Genomic DNA, 25,253 nt, shown 5'->3' with positions numbered 1-25,253 from the left:
CTAAGCAAAAAATTATTTTACAAGTTTTTTGGTAGGATGCATAGTTTTTGGCATAAACGGGGTTGAACTTTCAAAAAATCGAAAAATTGCAATTTTTGAACCCGAATAACTTTTGATTGAAAAATAAAATAGCAATTCTGCTTACCGCATTTGAAAGTTCAAGTAAAATTCTATCGGTTTTGATTATTTTCATTGCTAGAAATTAGTTTTTTTATTGTTAAACAAAGCTATCAACACATAGTGATTGAATGATGTTTTCAATGCATTTCTAATTTGAAATCGAACGAGTAGGCGCGCATACAGATTTTCTACGTACATTACGTCCATTAAAACGCATGCATTGGGCCCGAGAAACACTATGTGTTTATACTTTTGTTTAACAAATAAAAACTTATTTTTTAGCAATGCAAACAATCAAAACCGATATAATTTGACTTGAACTTTCAAATGCAGTAATCAGAATTGCTACTTTATTTTTTAATCAAAAGATATTCCGGTTCAAATATTGCACTTTTTCGATTTTTTGAAAGTTTAACCGCGTATATCTCGAAAACTACGCGTCCTACGAAAAAACTTGTAAGACCATTTCTTGCTGAGAATCACCCAAAAAATACAAAAAATTATTTGGTTTTGCGAAAAATCGCTGCTATGTAATTCCTCAAGTTCTTTGTTTATAACAATCTTATCGACATCCGGATCAACTGTTACCCAAAAAATTCGTGTTCCACGGGTCAAAATACATAAAAAAAAACTTGGGTGTAAGTCCATCTGAATTAAGGAGGCCGTTGTACCCCCCCTGGCGACAGGACTACCAAGAAGGCTTTTAAGTCACCAAATTATTTACTTATTGGTAGATAATTACTTATCTAAAACTTTATTTGAAAATTAAAGATTTTGTTGGGAAAACCCGCATTTTCCGAGGAAAATTTTCATCCGAGCAGATCTGGAAAAACACGTCTCTATGCAGAATTTAATCACGGTGAATTTTTATTTGGGTGTTTTTGTTGTAAAATTAAAATCTTCGGAGTTATAGAGCAATAATTGAAAAAAACACGATTTTCGGGCGCCATTTTGTTTATAAAAAAAGTAGCACACTATCTGAGGACTTTGCATACCTATATTATTAATATATAGGATCTTATAATTCGATTCCAGCAATAAAATTGCTGGTAAATAACTTCCCAAAAATGGCCTATTCTCCGATAATCAGCCCAGACTATTTTTTTATTTTTCTAAAATCCCAAAATACGCTCGCTTCCACATGCGGTCAAAACAAAACTACGAGTTTGATTCGGCTGAGATTTTGATATAGGCCGTCTCTAAATTATACGATAGTATATTTCTCTTGTGATAGTGGCGCCATCGGGCGGAGAGGCTGAGTACTTATCGGACCAACCACGTAATTAATTTTATATCGTAGAAAACTGCTTTACGAGGCAATTTTCTCTAGTAATACTTTCTTTGATTACTTATAATGAACGCTTTTACAAAGGTTTAATATTTGTTTTTTGTTTTACTTTCACATCCGAAAAAATTGGGTCCTTGTACACTAATGGTCCATCCTTAAATGCAACAGAATATCCAACAATACATCTAAAATAAATATAGTATCTTATATCACTCTTCAACTCGTAACACAAAGATGTAAAAAGTTGTCTGGGTAACTTAAATGTTCCGACAGCCACTGTAGAGGAGTATCTGAAGGAGGAATGAGTCCATGTGTCTTTACTTTTACTGGAACAAGAAAAGTATGTATTAAGAGCAATGCAATTTTTGTTAAAATCCATCAAAAAATATTTGGAAAATATACATTTTCATTGAGAACAATAATATAAGGAATTATATTTAGCATTTTTTTATTATCACAAAAATTTTGAGTTCTGTCCGCAAAGCAAACCATCGTTGCAAAGCCCCAAAGATTATAAGAATTCAAGAACAGGAAACAACTATCTTGCTAAACCCATTTACCATCGAAGAGCTCAAAAATGGAATGGACCTTATGAAAAATGGAAAATCACCTGGGGTGGACGAAATCCTAACAGAGCAGATAAAATACTTCGGACAAAAAGCGAGACAATAGGTGCTCGATCTATTTAACATATGTCGCTCTACCAGATTCAAAAAGTAGTAGCCCTTCTGACACCTGGGAAAGTCTCTGAACTACCGAGTAGCTACAGTCCGATATCTCCGCTATGCACACTAAGTTGTATGAACGCCTCATTTTGAACCGCATCCAGGAAAAATTAGATGCACAACTAATCCCACAACAAGCAGCCTTCAGGCCAGGTAAATCGTGCACAGACCAAGTGCTGAACCTAACAGAGTACATAGAGGAGGGATTTGAGCAAAAAGAGATAGTGGGAGTAGCCTTGATAGACCTCACAGCGACATATGATACAATAAACCACAGAACCTTGCTAAGATCTATCACACTGTGCTTGACTATGACGCTTCTACGTTGTGCTAAATGGAAAGGAGCAGATGGAGAATCCAAAAAAAATGGCCTACCCCAAGGAAGCGTTCTGGTGCCGTACCTATTTAATATCTACACCAGCAACCAACCAATGCACCCCCAGACTGAAAGCTAATGACACGGTATCGCCGTAAAAGGGAAAACACTCACACAAGTACAGTTGACAAAGGAAGAGCCTTTAAACATGATGTCAACTTACTACAAACAAAACTCATTAAAGACAAACCCTACTAAAACCCAAGTATGTATGTGCATTCCATCTCAACAACCATTTGGCGCATGTCAAACTGAATGTTTCTTGGGAGGGACAACGCTTGGAACATACTGATAGGCCCCAATATCTTGGAGCGATACTAGACGGGTCAGTAACATATAAATTCCACTGTCAGAGTACAAAACAAAAGGTTTCTACGAGAAACAACCTTCTCCGGAAACTTGTAGGGAGGGTGCAAACCTACAGGTCTTAAAGTCAACAGCTGAAGCCTTATGTTTCTCAACAGGGAAATATGCTTGTCCCGTCTGGGGTAGATTTAGACACGCCCAACAAGTCACCAGGGCCTCGATTTTTGACCCTTCGCTTCGTTATCGAACGTATTCGTTTCGTATCTGTTTAGTTTATGAATCCAATACGTTCGATAACGAAGCGAAAGGTCAAAAATCGAGAACCCTGATACGAAGCGAATACGTTCGATAACGAAGCGAAGGAAACGAAACTTAGCTTCGTTATCGAACGTATTCGCTTTGTATACTAAACAGATACGAAACGAATACGTTTGATAACGAAGCGAAGGGTCAAAAATCGAGAACCCTGATACGAAGCGAATACGTTCGATAACGAAGCGAAGGAAACGAAACTTAGCTTCGTTATCGAACGTATTCGCTTTGTATACTAAACAGATACGAAACGAATACGTTTGATAACGAAGCGAAAGGTCAAAAATCGAGAACCCTGATACGAAGCGAATACGTTCGATAACGAAGCGAAGGAAACGAAACTTAGCTTCGTTATCGAACGTATTCGCTTTGTATACTAAACAGATACGAAACGAATACGTTTGATAACGAAGCGAAAGGTCAAAAATCGAGAACCCTGATACGAAGCGAATACGTTCGATAACGAAGCGAAGGAAACGAAACTTAGCTTCGTTATCGAACGTATTCGCTTTGTATACTAAACAGATACGAAACGAATACGTTTGATAACGAAGCGAAGGGTCAAAAATCGAGAACCCTGATACGAAGCGAATACGTTCGATAACGAAGCGAAGGAAACGAAACTTAGCTTCGTTATCGAACGTATTCGCTTTGTATACTAAACAGATACGAAACGAATACGTTTGATAACGAAGCGAAGGGTCAAAAATCGAGAACCCTGATACGAAGCGAATACGTTCGATAACGAAGCGAAGGAAACGAAACTTAGCTTCGTTATCGAACGTATTCGCTTTGTATACTAAACAGATACGAAACGAATACGTTTGATAACGAAGCGAAGGGTCAAAAATCGAGAACCCTGATACGAAGCGAATACGTTCGATAACGAAGCGAAGGAAACGAAACTTAGCTTCGTTATCGAACGTATTCGCTTTGTATACTAAACAGATACGAAACGAATACGTTTGATAACGAAGCGAAGGGTCAAAAATCGAGAACCCTGATACGAAGCGAATACGTTCGATAACGAAGCGAAGGAAACGAAACTTAGCTTCGTTATCGAACGTATTCGCTTTGTATACTAAACAGATACGAAACGAATACGTTTGATAACGAAGCGAAAGGTCAAAAATCGAGAACCCTGATACGAAGCGAATACGTTCGATAATGAAGCGAAGGAAACGAAACTTAGCTTCGTTATCGAACGTATTCGCTTTGTATACTAAACAGATACGAAACGAATACGTTTGATAACGAAGCGAAAGGTCAAAAATCGAGAACCCTGATACGAAGCGAATACGTTCGATAACGAAGCGAAGGAAACGAAACTTAGCTTCGTTATCGAACGTATTCGCTTTGTATACTAAACAGATACGAAACGAATACGTTTGATAACGAAGCGAAGGGTCAAAAATCGAGGCCCTGGACGTTAACGGCATGGGCGCCAAATATCGTCTGTCAAAATGTTCAATGTGTTTTATGTGAAATGTGTTTTGAAAAATTTAAACGCAGAATGAAAGACTACAATATTACCGAATGCAGAAAGTTCCTTAGAATAAACAAAAAGTTTCTTTTGAATGAGATTAAAAAAGGATTAAAAAAAATGAATACATTTAAAACACATTGATCATTTTGACAGGCGACATTTTGCGGCTATGCCCTTAAATGACACATGTAAAATAACTACCGGTTTTATGAAGCCTACCCTTTACCTCTACTGTACCTGGCAGCTGGATTCGCATCACCAGACGACCGTAGATGCGCCTCACAATATGTGAAGTTCAGGCAAACTTTCGATGAAAGGCACCAATTATACGGGTTTGACGAACCGGCAAGAATCAGCTAATTTAAATCAGGGAAAAGGTTTATGAGAAATGTCAGTGTCGAACCATCCGAACTGTTCCCCCTACATTCAGAACGACCTAATGGAATAAACCTGGACTGGAGAACCTAGCGGACACCCAAACGGAAAACGGTGTTGCCCCTGTAAAACAGAAGCTCATTAAATCGGGCATCAAGACAGATAACGACGCACTTTGTGAATGTGGGGAAATACAGAACCTGGAGCACCTAAGAGTATGCAGACTTTGCCCATCACAGTGTACCCTCGAGGATTTATGGCTCGCAAATTCAAAGGGTGTAGACGTAGCCCGATATTGGGCAGAAAAACTGTAGTCGGATCCAGACACGAAAAAGTAAGTTATATTAAAGTACATAAAAAAATATTCTCGTTCTCGCAATATTCTCGGCCAGAAAATTCTCGGTGAGAATTTTCTATATTTACAAAAACCGAAATAAAAATAAAAACTAGATATGAGAATTATTGTAATTTAAAAAACATGTATATTGAAGTAGCTGGGGCGAGGGAATCCCATGAACTACTAGCTGGGGTGTTTACAGTGTTAGTATTTATTGTTATGGTGCTATATTAACGTGCAAATATTTAGAATGGTGTTCCATTTAAGCAGAGAAAAACAAGTTGAGAGAACTGAATTTATAGATAATTTAGCGACTTTAAGATATAGTGATGCCTCGGCTGAAATAATGACAGATTTAGCACTTTATCCGTCTAAGGAGGGATTTTTTGAAAAACCATACGTTGCAAAATCAGTCGAAAAACTAGACCCAATCATAAAATATGGTGGAAAGGTACATGTTTAGGAACAAAATTAACTAAAATAGCAGTTGATATCTTAAGCATGCCTTCATCCAGTGTAGCGACTGAAGTTTCAGTACTTATGGCTTTATCCAATCGGCCACTCCTCTAAAAGAAACCGGCTTACTGCCGAACAGGCTGGTAAGGTAACTTTTATTGCTCACAAATTAAAATTGTTAGACGTAGACCAATCCATGACTGAGCTGGCAACTCGTGAAAAACCAAATGACACAACTCCTCATCACTACATTGAAATGTAGAATTTAGATGACCAGGATGAGCTAATGATAGAAATAGATTCTGAATCTGAGGCCTCGTCTTTTTCAGATTATATCACCACATCCATTATTGGCTGTTAAGAAGAAAAAATTTTTATCAAATAAATTTTGTGTTTTCTCTCGTTTTTGTATTTCTTTATAGATAAAGAACACTGTCGTTTCGTCTCATAATTTTGTACATAATTTCATGATTTTTAATACCCTATTTCATCTTTAACAATATCCCTAAGCGCGTCATAGGGTCCATTCTCAGAAAATTCCAACCAAGCTGAAGGAAAACAGCCATAAAACTAGCTATAATGTACTAATTTAGCATAATTGGAGTAAGGTTTTCTAGCATACACCATAGTTAAATTCGGCAGATATGAGATAATACACAGTTTGAATGAAACACTTAATTATATAGAAAGCTGTCACTTATTAAATCTGAAATTATCACTCACCATCGCCATTTTCTGGAAATATTTCGTTAATTAGGTCTTGTAGAGTCTTTTTAGCACCACCTTCTGTAACAGGCTTTACCAGTTTTTGCTTATATCCACTATCCATATAGCACCTGAACGGTATGTATTTAAAATGATCTTGATCATTTGTAGTTTCCATTAGTTTCCTGTTTACAGCCCAAAATTGATCAAATTTGTCTAAAAAATTAAAATTTACAGTTTAAAAAATTATTGTGTGTGTGTTTGTGTTTTATTGGCACTGGTTTTAGCAACCAAGTGGCCAGTCAATGTTTTGAGCTCTCTCTTTTACAAAATATGTGCTTAGTATCTGCATTTAAAACTATTACTACTACTAAGTTTTTACTCTGTTTTTTTATTATTATTTTTTATCATATTTTTTACAATTATTTTATTTATTATATTTTTTTATTATTTTTTTTTGTTTTTTTCGTTTGTTTTTTTTTGTATATTTTTTTACTACGCTAAGACATAAACTTGATTCAATACCTCGGAGGTTTAGATCTGCTTAGTAACTTTTTATTTTATTTTATTATTTTTTTTTATAATTTTTTTATCGGAGCTTTAATTTTAAACAATTATTAACATGGCTGTATAAAATTTTATATACATCTAGATTGTTTGACTCTAAAAGATACGTAAGATTAAAAGGTAATTGAACTAGATTGGTATAGAAATTTGATATTTCAATAAAATGTAAATGGCATTCTAACAGCATATGTTGTAGATCAGCTAGTAGACCAGTAAGCATCTGCGAAAAAACGTCTATTTTTGGATGTGAGAGGTGGCATTCGGATTTTTGCAGATAAAGTTAGGTGACACCTTTAGTAATAATAATTGACTTATGCTCCTTCTCAAATATGCCCGGAACATTAATAAAAAAATTAAAATATTTAAAAATTTCGAAAAACATCGATTTTTTTCTGCTTTCTTTGCTTATAACTTTAAAAGGATTCGTTTTGGAACAAAGGCGTAGAAAAATAAAATAAAGATAATTGAATTTTGTATGATATACGACTGGTAAAAAATGTCCTAAGGTATTACCTTTTCTGCAATATAGCAATAAATACAAAATAAGTCTGTTGTTATTCAATATTTTTTAACCACTTTGGTGGCACTTAAAACCTTAGTAATTCGCTTAGGAAATTATTTGTAACATACTTAAATCGTGTACCAAATTTCATTAAAATCGACCTAATAAATTTTGCATAATAAATTTGCAATCTAAATGTTTTTAAAAAAGTTCAAATTTTTTAAAATCTTTCTGAACAAAAAGTAGATTATTTAGAAGTTGGCTAATTTTTTTACATATAAAGAGGTGCTCTACCTATCTAATACACTTTACAGAATTAAAATTGGATTATTTAAGGGGCCCCAGCAATGTTTTAAATTTATAAACAATTTTTTGGCTTATAAACAAATAGCTTTGTTTAATAATCAAAAAATTAATTTTTAGCAATGCAAATAATTAAAACCGGTATAATTTGACTTAAACTTTCAAATGCTGTCAGCAGAATTGCTATTTTATTTTTTAATCAAACGTTATTCGCGTTCAAAAATTGCAATTTCTTGATTTTTTGAAAGTTCCACCGCGTTTATCTCGAAAACTATGCATCCTACGAAAAAACTTGTAAGAACATTTTTTGCTTAGAATTACCCAAGAAATAAAAAAAAATGTTTTATTTTGCGAAAAATCGATTTTATGTAATTCCTCAAGTTCTTTGTTTATAACAATCTTATCGACATCCGGATCAACTGTTACCCAAAAAATTCGTGTTCTACGGGTCAAAATACATAAAAAACTTGGCTAAGTCTATCTAAATAAAGGAGCCCGTAGCACTCCCTCCTAGCCACAGCACTAATTTGTTTATAAGCCAAAAAATTGTTTATAACTTTAAAACATTGCTGAGGCTGCTTAAATAATCCGATTTCAATTCTGTAAAGTGCATTAGATAGGTGGAGTACTTCTTTATATGTAAAAAAATTGACAAATCTTTGTATGTTCTAGTTTTTGTTGTGCAAGATTTTAAAAAATTTTAATTTTTAAAAAAAAGTTTAGATTGCAAAATTATTATGCAAAATCTAGTAAGTCAATTTTAACGAAATTTGGTGTACGGTTTTAGCACATTACAAAAATTTTCTAAGCGAATTAGGAAGGTTCCAAGTGTAACCTAAGTGATGGAAAATCATTGAATAAGGACAGGCTTGTTTTGCCCCCTTATTTTATATTTATTGCTATTTTGAAGCAAGGGTGATAAATTAAGACATTTTTAACCAATCGCGTCTGATAGAAAATTTAATTATCTTTGTTTTATTCCTATAGGACTTTGTTCTAAAATGAACAGTTTTTAAGTTATAAGCAAAAAAATTAGAAAAAAAACGAAATTTTTTGAAATTTTTAAATATTTTATTTTTTTATTAATGTTCCGGGCATATTTGAGAAGGAGCATAAATCAATTATTATTAACGAAGTTATCACCTAACTTTATCCGCAAAAATCTGAATGCCACCTCTCACATCCACCTAAAAACAGATCCTTACTGGTCTATAGCTCTACACATAAACATTCATCATTCATCAAAAAATTATTTAAAGAATATTTATAGTGAAATTAAAAACTACTGAATAAAAAGTAGTATCGATGATACAACCGTCAATTTTGATTATGAGTTTGATATAACATATTATACAAACTTTCTCATAAATAAACATAATATACGAGGGTGACACAAAAAGTTAGATGAAAATCAAACAATGTCATGAAAAATTGTCAAAAAACTGTCAAATTAAAAAGCACAAATTGAAAAATTATCTCAAAAAATTTTTGCTGTTATGTTAAAATGGTTCATGAATTAAGTGAATTTGATAAGCTAACCGAGGAAATATGGAAAATTAGAACCGAACTAAAAAACGCAGTACAAGAAAGTGAAGTAAGAATATTATTAAACATTGAAAACTTGAATGAGAAGATAAAAAAACCTAGAAAAGGAAAATTCACAATTGAAAGAGGAAATTGAATGTTTAGAATGGGGCCAAATTAAAAATACTTTATTAATATTTGGTATTGAAAACTCCAAAAACTTGGAAATAAGCGTTTTTGCAATAAAATGAATCAACTTTTGAAAATTAAATTGAGTGTAAATGATATGAATAATTACTATTGTTTAAAAAACGTTTTGCAATACACCACTTAAATTAAATTTTATATCAAACCTAAAAAAGAGGGAAATTTTAAAGAACTGTTTTCAATTAAAAGGCACGAAAGTTTACATTGTAAATAAGCTAACAACCTAACAAATAATCAAATAGAGAAGCAAAAACACTAAAAGAACACTTGATAGTATGGTATAGTTAGACCCAAACCCAGACATCCAAAGTGAAAGTTATCCTCCAACACCAAATTGTTCTATATGGTCCACATAATGTTCAGAAAAAAGTCACACCATTTTGAGCGTCGGGTTTGGGGGAGAGGGGGGAGAAATCTGCAAATTCGTAGTTTTTTACGTTTTTCGTCAATATTTCTAAAACTAAGAGGTTTAGCATGAACAACCCTCTATACAAAATTGTTCTACATTAAATTTGAAATAAAAAAGGTCCTATGCATAATCCTTCTAAAATGAACGGTTCCAAAGTCACGGAGGTAGTATAGTATAATTGGTCCAAAAAGAAGGCCTAACCCAGACATCCAAAGTAAAAGTTTCCCTCCAACACCAAATTGTTCTATATGGTCCACATATTGTTCAGTAAAAAGTTACACCATTTTGAGCGTCCGGTTTGGGGGGAGATGGGGGAGAAGTCGGTAAATTAGTAGTTTTTTACGTTTTTCGTCAATATTCTAAAACTATGTTTTAGCGTAAACAATGTTCTATACAAAAATTTTCTACATACAATTTAAAAGAAAAAAGGTCCTATACATAATTGTTATAAAATCAACGGTTCCAGAATTACGGAGGGTGAAAAGTTGAAGTTTTCGATACTTTTTATATTTTTTGGGCAAATGACGATGATTTTGGGGTGTGAGGTTGACATTTCTTTAAGAGCATATCACTAACATACCATCGTCAACAAATTTTATTTACAAAACACAATTCTGTTAAAGAAAATTTCTTTCAGCGGTAATAATATTATAAATTGCCCAAAAAATATAAAAAGTATCGAAAACATCCACTTTTCATCCTCCGTAACTCTGGAACCGTTGATTTTATAACAATTCTGTTAACGACCTTTTTTGTTTTAAATTTTATGTAGAACATTTTTGTGTAGGACACTGTTTATGCTAAAGCACAGTTTTAGAAATATTGGCGAAAAACGTAAAAAAATACGAATTTACAGATTTCTCCCCCCCCCCCCCCCCTCACCCTCCCAAACCCGACGCTCAAAATTTCGGCCATAATGTGGACCATAATATGGTCCACATAATGTTCAGAAAAAAGTCACACCATTATAGAACAATTTGATGTTGGAGGATAACTTTCACTTTGGATGTCTGGGTTTGGGTCTAGTTATACCATACTATTATTAGTTTTCTCAGGATTCGAAAAAAATGAATCCTATTTAAACAGCATTGGAGCAGAAACTACGTACCCATCCCCTTAAAGGGAATAGACTTTACGTTAATGGTTCCAGCTACACCACTGATAACTTGAAACAACTTGGCACAACCACACAGCAAACCATAAGTAAACCATCGACACCAAGTACCAAGAACCATTAAAAGACAAAGACGATCATTATATCAACAAAGAAGGGGCTGAAAGTGATGAAAGCGAAGAGATTCAACATATCTCTATTAAATATATAACTTCTCAAGACACTACGAAAAACAACAAAGTTACTGGGACTACAAGTTACTAATAGACAAACTAATGTTATAAGTTTAAACAAAGGCCAAGAAATATGTATTTAAAAGTAATTCATCGTTTGTCTTGGTTTTTGTTTCCACAAAACACTATTTGTTAACATTTGTTTGATAACTATTTATATTCTTTGTATTAACATTTTAACATTTCTTAACATTTTTTAACTATTGAAATCAATTTCAATTTATTAAATATGGATGCATTTATTCAATAATATGAAGTATGTAGTTGATAAAACATCGTGCATATTAGAATGAATGACTTTAATGGTTTAATTAAGGCTATGGGTACATAATTCGCAAATATTTTACGGCTATCCCTACTTTTCCTGTCTTTACACGGCAAATTACGTGTAGTAAAATTCTCACTGGTATGGAAACTGCATATGTAAACATTAAGTTGACAGTGACATTGTCATTAGAAAGGTAGAGATGGCTATTTCGGTTTGTTCAGTTTTTGAATGTTCTTGGATAACCTTTACTTGTATAAATGATAGGATTATTTTTTCACTAATTATGTATTCAGTGGTTACCATTATTTATATACTATACAAATAGTCGAAAAAGAAAAAAAGTTGTAAAATTATTTTAATAATGTCCTGTTACCATGGAAAGCTTAGATAAGGTTTGAACATGTGAAGAACTGCGTTGTATAAATGTAGTATTACTCAATTAATTTATAAAGACTTTATTTATTTCTTTATTTGCGCAAATTAAAATATGGGACGTTGTTATAAGAAATGTGTTACTGAAAAGCGAAGAAATAGACAGTTAGCTCAATTGAAGTAAGTACTTTTTTACATAAATCAAATTATTTACTTTTGTATTTTTCAAATTAATTTTAAATTTATAGTGAAAATATGATCTATAAAATCTATCGGTAAATCAATAATTTTCGCATTAAATATTATTCTCATTTAAAGGAGTAAACTATTTATTACTACACAACAGAAGTACCTACTACTGACCAGAAGTATCTACTACAAAGCGTTACGCCAGCCGTGTCTGCATTACACCCATCGTGATGGAATTAGTTTTCTATGTGCTTGTGATTTGTAAATTCACATTTTTGCGTACCAAATTATTAGAATTGTACATGAGTAAAAATGAGTGACTCAGATCCGAAGCGACAAAAGAGTTACGCGAGGATAAAAATGAACAATTGTTATTTGTTAATCTTCTTCACAATTATTAAATTTTATTTGATAAAATAATGACCCCAAAAATTAAGAATCTTCTTCTTAGTTTGTAAATTTTTCTATGACACACATTCATAAATGCTGCCATATTGTAACAAAAAAATACCTACGCCGAAGACGTCCACCCACCAACTTCACTTGAACTGAAGCAAAATACTACTAAACAAGCACATACTTCAAAAGCGTAGTACATTCTTCTATGTAGGCTGGTAAATAGTAGCAAATACTACGGAGAAAAGCAAATGCTTTTTAAGTGTAGTGAAATCTTCAAAAATGTAGTACGTACTTGAAGAATTAGTATTTACTACATTTTATGCCACCATGGGCACTTTACTTTATAGCTAAACTCATACCTATTTACGGTTATCGGAACAAACTCTTATATACTCTTACTTTTATTTGAACTTTAAGACTTGAAATACTTGGATTTTCCATAAATAATATATAAACAATAAACAATTTTTATTAATTGTACGCCTTAAATCAATTATTATTTTTCAAATACACTATCAATGCTATTTTAATAAACAACTCTTTGATTGATTTTATTATCATCGTAAAAGCGTTAAAAAGCAGTAGCAGAATGAACTGCTATATCAAAATAGCGGGTCGGACACATCTCTACTTGTCACTTTCTTGAGTCTTGTCATAACATATTATATTCGAATGAGTGCGTTGTATGACAAAGATAGCGAATGTTCGATTTCCACGGACATGGTGTCTATTTTTTCGAATTCTGAAAAAACTAATAAATATTTTTAAAAAATTTAAACACAAAATGAAAGACTAAATTATTATCGAGCGCCGAAAGTCCCTTAGAATATATAAGAAGTTTCTTTCGAATGAGATATTTGAAATTAAAATTCACACTACATTTTCTCTTAGTTTTTCACCCCTGTAACTTATTAAAATAAACATTATAGAAGTTCCCAGGGACTTTCGGCCTTCGCTAATAACGTAATCTTTCATTCTGCGTTTAAATTTTAAAAAAATACTTATTAGTTTTCTCAGGATTCGAAAAAAAAATGAATCCCCATTTGAATAGCATTGCAGCCGAAAATACGTACCGATCCTCTTAATAATTTAATACAACCTCTTAATATTATGCATACAAATATAAGAAGCTGTCAAAAAATTTTGATGATTTTCTAATTTTCTTATTGGAAAAAATACTAGTAAAGAAATAATAAATCTTAAAAATAATCTTCTTCTTCTTTAAGTACCGTGCCCAAATTTTTAGGCGTAGGTAGCTTCCATAACAATTTGCCGATATCGTTCTCGATCTTGTGCGGCATGTAACAATTGATCTGCTGATAAGCCAGTCCATTGACGAAGGTTTCGGAGCCATGAATATTTCTTTCGACCAATTCCTCTTTTTCCGTCGATCTTTCCATTGAGTATTAACTGCAGCATCCTGTATCTGCTACCTCTCATTATATGCCCCAGATATTCAAGTTTTCTCTTTTTTATCATCTTCATTAAGTCACCTTCGCCTTGACCTACTCTGTTTAAGACTTCTCTGTTTGAAATGCGTTGAACCCAAGATATTCTGAGCATTCTACGATACGACCACATCTCAAAGGCTTCTAATTTGTTCATCATGTTAACCTTCATGATCCAGGTTTCACATCCATATAGTAATACAGGATACACATAACATTTTAGGAACTTGATTCTTAGTTGTAAGTTCAGCTGAGAGTTGCTCAGAATAGATCTAAGTTTCATAAATGCTCCTCTTGCAATTTCTATACGAGTTTTAATTTCTTCATCCGGATTTAGTGTCTCGTTTATCCAACATTCTAGGTATTTAAAATGGTTAACTTTTGTTATTGATTCATCATTGACAATTAGTTGCATAGGGCCGACGTCTTGTTTACTAACCACAAGTAACTTTGTCTTTGTTGCATTTATGTTAAATCCGTTATTGGAGCATTCTCTAGTGACTCGATCTATAAGGAATTGAAGATCTTCGATATTTTCAGCCATGATCGCGGTGTCGTCTGCATATCTGATGTTGTTAATAGTTTCTCCCCCGATTCGAACTCCACATTGTCCTTCCAAGGCTTCATTAAAAATTATTTCTGAGTATACGTTAAACAAAGTTGATAACACACAACCCTGTCTTAAAAATAATAGTACAAGAAAAAGTAAAATAATAATTGAAATAAACAATACTCATATACACAAAAAATAGATATACACAAAAAATTATTGATTTCTTGTAGATTTGCTTACCATTTTGCAATCCCAACCATAACTGATTGTGGTCCTTTTTCTGCATACTACCTGCAATTTGTCCTCTATGTTTAAGTACATCAGCTTCTTTTAAACAAGACATAAAATAAGCCTCTACCATATCTCTAAAAATAATACATCAATATTAAGGTGATACAGTAGCGATCAACAGGTAGCCAAAACGCGTTCCAAGATTGCGGCTGTAATTTTGAATATTTTTTCGAGATATTTGGCACACGTATTCGTAATATAATAATGAATGGCGGTACAGAGCCGAATTTGAAAAATATATTAATATGTGGAAATTACTCTGTAATTAAATACAATATTAAAAATACGAGCCTGTACCGCCATTAAGAAGAACAAAAAAATACACTTTCTTCAAATAAACTTTTTTATCCGATGCCTAGATTTTGTGTCATTTTGGAACTACTAATGAAATAAAAAATTTTAGTAGTTCCAAAATGACACAAAATATAGGCATCGGATAAAAAAGTTTATTTGAAGAAAGTGTATTTTTTTGTTCTTCTTAATGGCGGTACAGGCTCGTTTTTTTAATATTGTATTTAATTACAGAGTAATTTCCACATATTAATATATTTTTCAAATTGGGCTCTGTACCGCAATTCTTTATTATATTACGAATATGTGTGCCAAATATCTCGAAAAAATATTCAAAATTACAGCCGCAATCTTGGAACGCGTTTTCGCTACCTGTTGATCGCTACTGTTTCCTCTTAATATTTATTTCAGTTATACATATGTAGTAATACTTATATTTATGATAAGCAAATTCCTATCTTACTATTACATCTTTCAATAAAATAATTAGCCCATTTTTATAATCCTAATGTCACAACTGTTAACTGCATCGACATTTTCATAATATCGCCGTTCCGGAATAAAAATGACGTAACTGCAAATTTTGTCAATTCCTGTTTATTGCCTAATTAACTTCTAAAATACTGTGTGAAGATGATACAAAAGTGACAGAATTGTAACTATGTGAGCCACTACAGGGTAGTTGCGTCGTTATTGAAATACGCACCGTTTTAGACCTTGTTTCAGATAACGAATAATGACGCAACTGTAAATAGGGTTGAAAATGGGGGGACTAAATTAAAATAATGTAATTCGGACCAATAGGGATGAAAATAAAAACCATTGCTGTAAGAATAAACGGCAAACTAAGTATATGAAAATAGTTTTTTTGTACAGAAAAATTTTAAGATCAAGAATGGCGCAACTGTAGATAGTATTGAAAATGGGAGGATTAAATTAGGATAATGAAATTCGAACCAATAGGGATGAAACTAAAAGCCACCATTGTAAGAATAAAAGCCATACCAATGCTCTGGGCGGCTACTCTTTATTTAATCACTGTTTTAAATATTTAAAAAAATTTAGATGAAGAATGACGCCACTGTAAAAGGGTTGAAAATGAGGGGATTAAATTAAGATAATGAAATTCCCACCGACAGGGATAAAAATAAAAGCCATCATTGTAAGAATAAACGCCATACCGATGCTCCTCGATGATTACTCCTCATTTTCCGTATTTTAAATATTTAAAAATTTTTGCTCTCCTGAGAAATTTGGCTTTTTGCAGTTACGTCATTCTTATTCCGGACCGGCGATATGACATAACAAAAAATATAAACATTGCAGGTAATCCTATAATAAAGGAGGATATTATAGTCTCCCACACTATTTTGAAGATAAAATTACAAAAGAATTAAATAATGTAATTCTGAAATGTTGAATCGGGATGTTCAATTAGTTCAAGTATATGCAGCTACATAGTGAATTGTTAAGAGAAATACGTTCTTCAGTAGCAGAATCATGAATGGGTACCAGTTGATGATTTATTTATAATGGATGTAAATTAACTGAAGGAACTGAAAGTTGGATAGACGGTAGAAAATGTAGAAGAGGCCCTTGATATTGTGGCTGATAACGAATTACTTTTGGTTTGCTTACAAAGGTTACATTCATTTTAGTTAACATGGTTTTACGAATTTGATTAATGTGAAGTTTTAGACAATAGCTGTCATTAAGTTGGACTTGATAATGTACCAATCCATACTCTTTAAAAATTGTGCCAAATCTTCAAAGTTCCTTGTTTCCTTGGTGTAGTTTTTATAACTTCAGTTGAAACATTTCACTCTGACATGATTTATGAGAGCAGTTCAATATCACATTTACCAGTAATCAAGTTTAATTATGAAACATCCAAAAACAAACTCAACACATTCAAAAGGAAAGTACTGAGGAGAATACTAGGACCTGTGATGAAAAACGGAATCTTCAGAATTTTATACAACAACGAGCTTTATCAACTTTATATGGAAACACCACTGTCAGACTTCATTAAAATACAAAGATTGCAATGGGCCGGACATGTGATAAGAATGGGAGAGGATAGTCTACCAAAAAGAACACTGAACGCTAGAATGCAAGAAAAGAGACCGGTTGGAAACCAAGAAAGCACTGGGAAACACAGTAAGTAGCGACACACAAGCACTTTTAGGAGTCTTTGTATGGAGAAGAGCAGCCACAGACAAACAAGGGTGGAGGTAAAAAATAAAGGAGGTCAAGACTCAATTTGGGCTATGGTGCCGTAGACCAGTGGTTCCCAACCCGTGGTCCGCGGACCACTTGTGGTCCGCGCCGAGTTTACGTGTGGTCCGCGGGCTGTTTCAGAGTACGTCTTATAATTCACGGTTTTCTTCATCAATACGAGTATAACAATGTTTTTACTGGCTATATAATGAGACATTCATCCTCGGAGATACGTTTGTTATGAAAGTATGCCACACGAGTAATGCTGTTTTTATTTCTGATGTTAGGCGTGGAGTGACAGTGGCACAGCGCGAGCGCGGAGAGGGTAGGCTATTAATAGTCACTGCGGGGCGGGCGGACACATGCTTCCACCACTCTCAAGCTCGGTCATTCCCCTCCGCCGCTGTGTAGCCGCACCCCCGCCCAGCATTGTCTACCTTCTCCTGAGTTCCATGGCCATTTGTCTGTCGTAGTGTCTAGTGTCACGTACCGTATGTACAGAGTGAGAGACTGCAATAAGTAAGCAAGTGAATTTGTTTAAGTTTTTAAAAAGAGCACATGATGAAAGTGAACCCGGACCTAGTGCTAGTACGAGTGTTAGTGACAGGTTTGTTTCAAGTGAACCTAAAAGTAGAAAACCAGCCAATCGTAAGTACAGCCCAGAATACTTAAAATATGGATTTACTTTTAAAGAAGATGGAGATGTTCATTTGCCTCAGTGTGTTGTATGTTCAGAGGTTTTATGCAATGAAGCTATGAAACCGGCCAAACTCATGCGTCATTTTGAGACAAAACACAAAGAACTTGTTCAAAAACCATTGGATTTTTTCAAGCGCAAGGAAACTCAGCTTAAAAATGCAAAACAAGTAATGAAACAGTATTCTTCTCAGGATAAGGCTGCTTTAAAAGCATCTTTTTTAATTTCATTGAAAATAGCAAAAGCAAAAAAACCATTTACAATAGGAGAAGATTTAATTTTACCCTGTATTTTTGAAGCCACTAAAGAAGTACTTGGTGAAGAGTCAGCTAAAAAAATGAAAAACATAGCTCTATCAAATAATACAGTTACTAGAAGAGTTGAATCGATGGCAGCAGATGTTGAAAATTAACTCATAATAAAGCTTCACCAATCTAAGTGGTTTTCTTTGCAATTAGATGAGTCTACCGATGTTACAAATAAAGCAATTTTACTGGTGTATGTAAAATACATTGATCATGAAGAAAAAAAATTAAATGAAGAATACATGACATCTATTGAACTGCCAGGTCATACAAAAGGTCGGGACATTTTTAATGCTGTTGATGGGTATTTAAAGTTGCATAAACTATCTTGGAAAGACTGTGTTGGATTGTGTACTGACGGCGCGGCTGCTATGACAGGCTCCAAACAAGGCCTTAAAAGTTTTGTACTGAAAGAAGCGGGAACCGAAGTACAAATAACACACTGCATTATTCACAGAGAAATGCTAGCAACCAAACAGTTGAGTCCTGAACTCAATGAAGTCCTCCTTACAGTTGTAAAGGCTGTGAATTTAATCCGGAGCAAAGCTCTTAATTCAAAATTGTTTGCTACGCTTTGTGATGATATGGGCTCGCTTCATTCCAAACTTCTCCTCCACACTGAAGTACGATTGTTATCCCGAGGGCGTGTATTGGCCAGATTTTATGAACTTAGAGAGGAGGTTTGTATGTTCCTTGACAAAAACAATCCAGAACTAGCGGCTGTGTTTCGGGATGGACAATGGGTGGCTAAACTTGCTTTTTTGACTGATATATTTGAAATTATAAATGTGCTGAATCTTGGTCTTCAAGGGCCCTCACACACAGTATTCGATCTGTGGAAAAAAATTGCTGCATTCAAACAAAAGTTAAAGTTATGGCAAACTGAAGTAGAGAAAGGATCTTTTGCTATGTTTAATCTGTTTTCTGAATTTATAATAGAAACGGAAGGTATGAATATAAATAAAGAACAGCTGTCATCTTTGGTAAAGGCTTACATAGCATCGCTTCAAGGGTATTTTGACAACTATTTCCCTGCCAGTTCTGACGTCAGTTCTAAAAACTTGTGGGTGGCAAATCCTTTTTTACCACTCAAGGATATTGATCTTACACTTAATGAACAGGAAGAACTTATTGAGATATCTTCTGATCCTCAGCTTGAAGTTGTCAAAATACAATGTGACAATATTGCAAGCTTTTGGATCAAGTTACTTGATGAGTACCAAACCCTCAGCCAAAAAGCCTTGAAAATTCTACTTCCTTTCAATTCTACATATCTTTGTGAAACAGCATTTTCAACACTAAATGTTATTAAGAATAAGCATCGTAACAGTTTGTTGAAATTGGATGCTCCATTCAGGTTGAGTTTGACCTCTTTGAAGCCAAATATCGAAGATCTTGCCAGTAAAATGCAAAACCAAGGAAGTCACTGAGAGACTTAGTGTCATATTTTGTAAGCGTTTTACAATAGATTTATAATGTTTCTATAACTATATTAAGACTATAACTATGTTTTTTTTCTAATTACTTACTCTTAATACAATGTATATTAAAGGATTTAAAATATATTTCTCTAGTTCTCAATTTAATTTACCTAGTTATAAAATCATGTGGTCCGCAGACGTTTTCTTATAGATCTTGTGGTCCTCGAGGGAAAAAGGTTGGGAACCACTGCCATAGACGAAGAAGAAGTTTAATTATAAATAACACGCCTTAACATTTAAAACCTATTTGAATAGTCCCCATACTTCATAGGAGAGATATGGAAAAAACACACAGCCAAAAAATTACATCACCAGCAAGTGTACATTACATATTATGTACAGATATGAAACATTTGAGTAGTCTTGACTCATGGCAGTGCTGTTACAGCCAAATATTTGTTTATTTTTTACAACCATTAATTTATGTTCATCAAAATTGTCATTACTGTTCCTTATAAATCCATACTTGAATATAAAAATAAATAATGATGTGCCCATGTCTCGTAATATGATATACAGTAGAGCGTCGATAATCCGAACCCTGGTAATCCGAACGTTCGCTAATCCGAACGCAAAAAAAAATTATAAAATTAAAAAATATGATTGCACACCGAATTTTTGGATTAAGTATGACAATATGGGCAAAATATGACCGCAGATTTTTGTTTTGATTATGCAGAAGTACATACAATATATTTATTTATTATGCAGGTGTTTTATTCCTTGTAACTAAAACGTATGTACATATGTACTATGTTTATGAGCTTTGTATGTATTTTGAACATATGTTCGATAATCCGAACTACCCCTGTACCAATTAGTTCAGATTATCGACGCTCTACTGTATTCCTTTAATATTTGCTGTCCACCAGTTTGTTTGGGTGTTTCAACTGACAATATCATCACCATAAGTGGCTCGACAATCCGTTGTGGATCTTGGCCTACTCGCAAAGAAGTCGCCACTCCTGTCGATTCCTGGCACCTTCCCTACATCTTCTGACCCCTAGAATCTTTAGGTCTTCTTCTACATCATCAATCCATTTTTTTCGTGGTCATCCTCTACTTCTTATGTCCTCTGGTTTTGTGAAAGTTAATTTCTTAGTGTATTCATGATCTGGTATTCTAGCAATGTGTCCAGCCCATCTAAGTCCAGTAAGTTTCGGTATATTACCTCATACAGTTCAAAGTTGTATCTTCGACCCATTTTCATTTACTGTACCAAAAATCTTTCTAAGAATTTTTTTCTCAAAATTACCAAGAAGTCTTTCATCATTTTCAGATAAGGTCCACGTTTCAGCCCCATATATATCAAATCCATATATATCCCCATATATATCCATATATATCCCCATATATATCAAAAACGGTCTTATTAAGGTCTTGTATATATTAAGCTTTACTGCACGTTTTATATTTTTATTTTTTAAATGTTTCTGGAGACTGTGAACAGTGCTGTTTGCTATTACTATGTGCCTTTTTATTTCATCGTGTTTATTGAGTTTACTAGCAATCCAAGATATGTGAATTCCTTGACTTGCTCAAAGGTATGGTTGTTAATTTGAATTCTCTGTTCGATATTTTGGGAGTTTTTAGAAACCAACATATATTTGGTTTTTTCCTCATTTACCACAAGTCCTAATTCATACGCTGCGTCCGAAAGTCTTGTAAAACACTGCACCATGTCTCTCATGATTCTGCCCACTATAACTATATCGTCAGCAAATGCGAGAATTTGTGTCAATCTATTAGAAATAGTTCCATTCATTCTAATATTTAATTTTCTGGCTGCCTTTTCCAATGCAATATTAAAGAGAAGACACGCCAGCGTGTCCCCCTGTCTTAGATCATTATTAATGTCAAAGAATGTCAAGTTTTCTCCTTGAATTCTAATGCATAAGCTTACATTTTGCATTGTTAGTTGAGTCAACTAGACCAACTTAGATGGGATCCCAAAGTCTATCATTGCATTATACAGGGTGTCCCGAAAAGATTGGTCATAAATTATACCAGAGATTCTGGGGTCAAAAATAGGTTGATTGAACCTCACTTACCTATATACAATAGTGCACACAAAAAAAGTTACAGCCCTTTGAAGTTACAAAATGAAAATCGATTTTTTTTTTCATGTATCGAAAACTGTTAAAGATTTTTTATTGAAAATGGACATGTGGCATTCTTATAGCAGCAACATCTTAAATAAAAATTGAAGTGAAATTTGTGCACCCCATAAAAATTTTATGGGGGTTTTGTTCCCTTAAACCCCCCCAAACTTTTTTGTATGTTCCAATTAAATTATTATTGTGGCACCATTAGTGAAACACAATGTTTTTAAAACTTTTTTGCCTCAGGACTTTTTAGATAAGCCACTGTTTATCGAGATATTTTGAATATTTATCGAATCCACCACATATTTGTATATGGTTAAGTACGATTATAGAGACCTGTTAATAGTCTGAAAATTTATTTATAATTTACATTTTTAGCTATATTTTGAAAAAGAAGCCACATCTCGATAAAAGGTGACTTATTAAAAAAAGACTAAGAAGCAAAATATTTTTAAAAATACTGTGTTTAACTCATGGTATCAAAATAATAGTTTAAATTGGAACGTACACAAACATTTGGGGGGTTTAAAGGAACAAAACCCCCATACATTTTTTATGTAGACATATTAAAAAAGAAGCCGCATCTCGATAAAAACTGCCTTATCGAAAAAATACTGAGAGGCAAAAAAATTTTAAAAACGTTGTAATTAACTAATGGTTCCACAATAATGAATTAATTGGAACGTACACAAAAGTTTAAGGGGGTTTAAGGGAACAAAACCCCCATAAAATTTTTATGGGGTGGAAAAATTTCACTATAATTTTGTTTTAAGATGTTCCTGCGACAAGAATGATACATGTCCATTTTCAATAAAAAATCTCTAATAGTTTTCAACATATTGAAAAAAATCGATTTTCATTTTGTAACTTCAAAGGGCTGTAACTTTTTTTATGAGCACATTTGTACTAAGGTAAGTTAGGTTCAATCGAACTATTTTTGACCCCAGAATGTGTGGTATAATTTATGACCAATCTTTTCGGGACACCCTGTATAATGCAGTTCTTTCAACACTGTCATAGGCTGCTTTGAAGTCGACGAAGAGATGGTGGGTATCTATGTTATATTCTAGTGACTTTCTCCCTACGTGCTTGAATTTGATTCACTTCCAGCAGTGAATCCTCATTGATTTGACCAACAATATCCTTTGTGAAAAGTTTCAGTCTTTCAAACAATACATTGCCGAAAATTTTATAAGTAGATGCTAGAAGAGTAATGCCTCTATAGTTCTTACAATCCAGTTGATCACCTTTTTTATGCAACAGACATATTATTCCCTTTAGCCACTCTTCTGGTACCAGCTCATTCTGCCATATAAGTACTATTAATTTATGGATTGCTGCAAATAGTTGATCACCACCTTTTTTATACATTTCAGAACAGATTTCATCGATTCCTGGGGCTTTATTGTCTGAGTTTTAGGATGGCATTTGACACTTCTCTTGTTGGGTCTTCACAGTGTAGTTGATGATGTAGATTTTGCTGATTTTCTATGTTGTAACCTTCTTCAATATCATTTATATTTAGATGTTAAGAACTGAGCTATTGTCATGTAGAATTTCACCGTTAGTGTCTCTACAAATTTTTAATCATGGTTTAAATTCTCGACGGCTGTTATTTAAGGATTTGTAGTATTTTCTCATTTCATTTTTATTAAATAAACTTTGTATCTCATTGAGAGTGTTCTGTTTATATTCCCTCTTCTTATGTCGATGGATACATTTTTCCTCGAAAAATGTATCCATCGACTGTATCGATGTAATCCATTTCCTCCCTTCTTTTTTTCTTCATGTACAACCTGCGTCGATAATTTTTTGATATGCTACAACTGACAACATAAATACTGTAACACCTTACTTGTACTCCCTCTACCATATTTAACTTTCTTACAGCAGGGAGTTGATATTCTGATATGTTAACCCTTTCGTTACATATGACTTAAAAAGATGTCATTAGCTTTTTAACTCACAGGTGGATGATGTCTTTCAACGCCATCAGCTCGTGCATATAAGTGCATCAGCTCGTGCATATAACTTACTTTAGTATATCCTCAGCCTCAGTGAACATCTTTCGAGTCATCAGCAGCGAAAGAGTTAACTGTATTGACATATTCATATGGCATAACAAAACATATAAACATTGCGGGGTGATCCTATAATAAATGAGTATATTAGGATACTTACTTATTACTAAATCTAAAAATCTCAGCTTCAGGAAACTTGTCAAAATGCACAATTATATTCCAAGGCAGAATCTCGTCTTTGTCAAACGAAAGATCAAACAACACCCCGATTGGATAATGCCATTTTAAGGGTTGTCCATTGTATTCCAGCCACATTTCTTGTTCAGACTTCTCACAGTCTACATATTTGAGAAAGTGTCGTTTTATTTTGTCTGTTACTAACGGAAAGTAACTGAGTCTTGGAACCATCAAATAAAATGGGTCTGGTTCGCGAACATCTGCAACTTCTTCACTGTCTAATCGAAAACAAATCGGCAATTTGCCTTCCCAAATTTCTCGAAGAATTTCTCTATCGTTCGCCATTATTTTTTCTATCTGACAGATTATAAAATGAGGTTGGGAAAACGAAAAAATGTTCACTCTTCTTCTTCTTCTTCAAAGGATTGAAAACCAGGACCGCACTGGGTAAAAAGGAGTCAATATTTATGTTGCAAAAAAGTCGATCACAGATCACAGTAGTATGGTATGTTAAGGCTATCCGCGGTGTGCAAGTACTTGGAAAGGGAAACGAGAAACGACCGTGCGCGAGTCGCGGAGAAATATTGCATCTATCTTAAATAATTCATATTGTCAATTGAAATTGTCAAATTGACGTATATTTCATACCTTCTGTCATTGACGCAGAAAAATTATATATTGCTCCACAATATTGATATGATATGCAATTATTATATAAAGGTAAATTTAATTAATTGTATTTTGCTTGCAGTACTGCATTTTAATAACTGATTTTATTTACTACATACAATTGTTTACGTTTGCTAAACATAACCTGCATCTTATTTTTTCTTCTTATTATTTTTTTGGACTATGGTCTTGACAATTATCCAGCAACCAGGACTAATATAATTGGCCAATATAATTAAAAGTGCGAAAAAAAGTACAGAGCGTAGAAATAGAGGTCGCTTTGCCGAACTTGCACGGTCCCAATAGGGCTTTTCATCGATTGTCATTTGTTTCGAGCTTCTGTCATGTGTCACATAATATTAATATATCTACGTCATACGTCTCTGGTTTGTATCATTGTTATATTCCAATAACGTATGACG

At 33.6% G+C, this 25,253-nt stretch overlaps 1 protein-coding gene across 1 annotated transcript; it reads right to left on the bottom strand.

Annotated features, from left to right (window-relative positions):
- Positions 1-1,493: 1,493 nt before the first annotated feature.
- Positions 1,494-25,000, bottom strand: LOC126892478 (autophagy protein 5). The gene is made up of 4 exons (XM_050662011.1): positions 24,146-25,000; positions 14,815-14,939; positions 6,505-6,702; positions 1,494-1,734 (listed from the first exon to the last, which is right to left on the bottom strand). Exons 1-4 carry the CDS (start codon positions 24,505-24,507, stop codon positions 1,625-1,627), a joined length of 795 nt encoding a protein of 264 aa, XP_050517968.1. The 5' UTR covers positions 24,508-25,000; the 3' UTR covers positions 1,494-1,624.
- Between the last annotated feature and the right edge of the window lie 253 nt (positions 25,001-25,253).

This window comes from Diabrotica virgifera, chromosome 9 (genome assembly GCF_917563875.1).
Source record: "Diabrotica virgifera virgifera chromosome 9, PGI_DIABVI_V3a".
NCBI lineage: Eukaryota > Metazoa > Arthropoda > Insecta > Coleoptera > Chrysomelidae > Diabrotica > Diabrotica virgifera.
Note: the sequence above shows the minus strand (reverse complement) of the source record. Positions and strands in the feature narration are given on the sequence as shown.

Coding starts and splice junctions, on each gene's coding strand:
- LOC126892478 (XM_050662011.1), bottom strand. CDS start 24,507: ATGGCGAACGATAGAGAAATTCTTCGAGAAATTTGGGAAGGCAAATTG. Junction 14,940..24,145: donor ATTTTTAGATTTAGTAATAA/GTAAGTATCCTA, acceptor TATTATTTTTAG/AGATATGGTAGAGGCTTATT. Junction 1,735..6,504: donor ATTTCCAGAAAATGGCGATG/GTGAGTGATAAT, acceptor TTCTTGTTCCAG/TAAAAGTAAAGACACATGGA.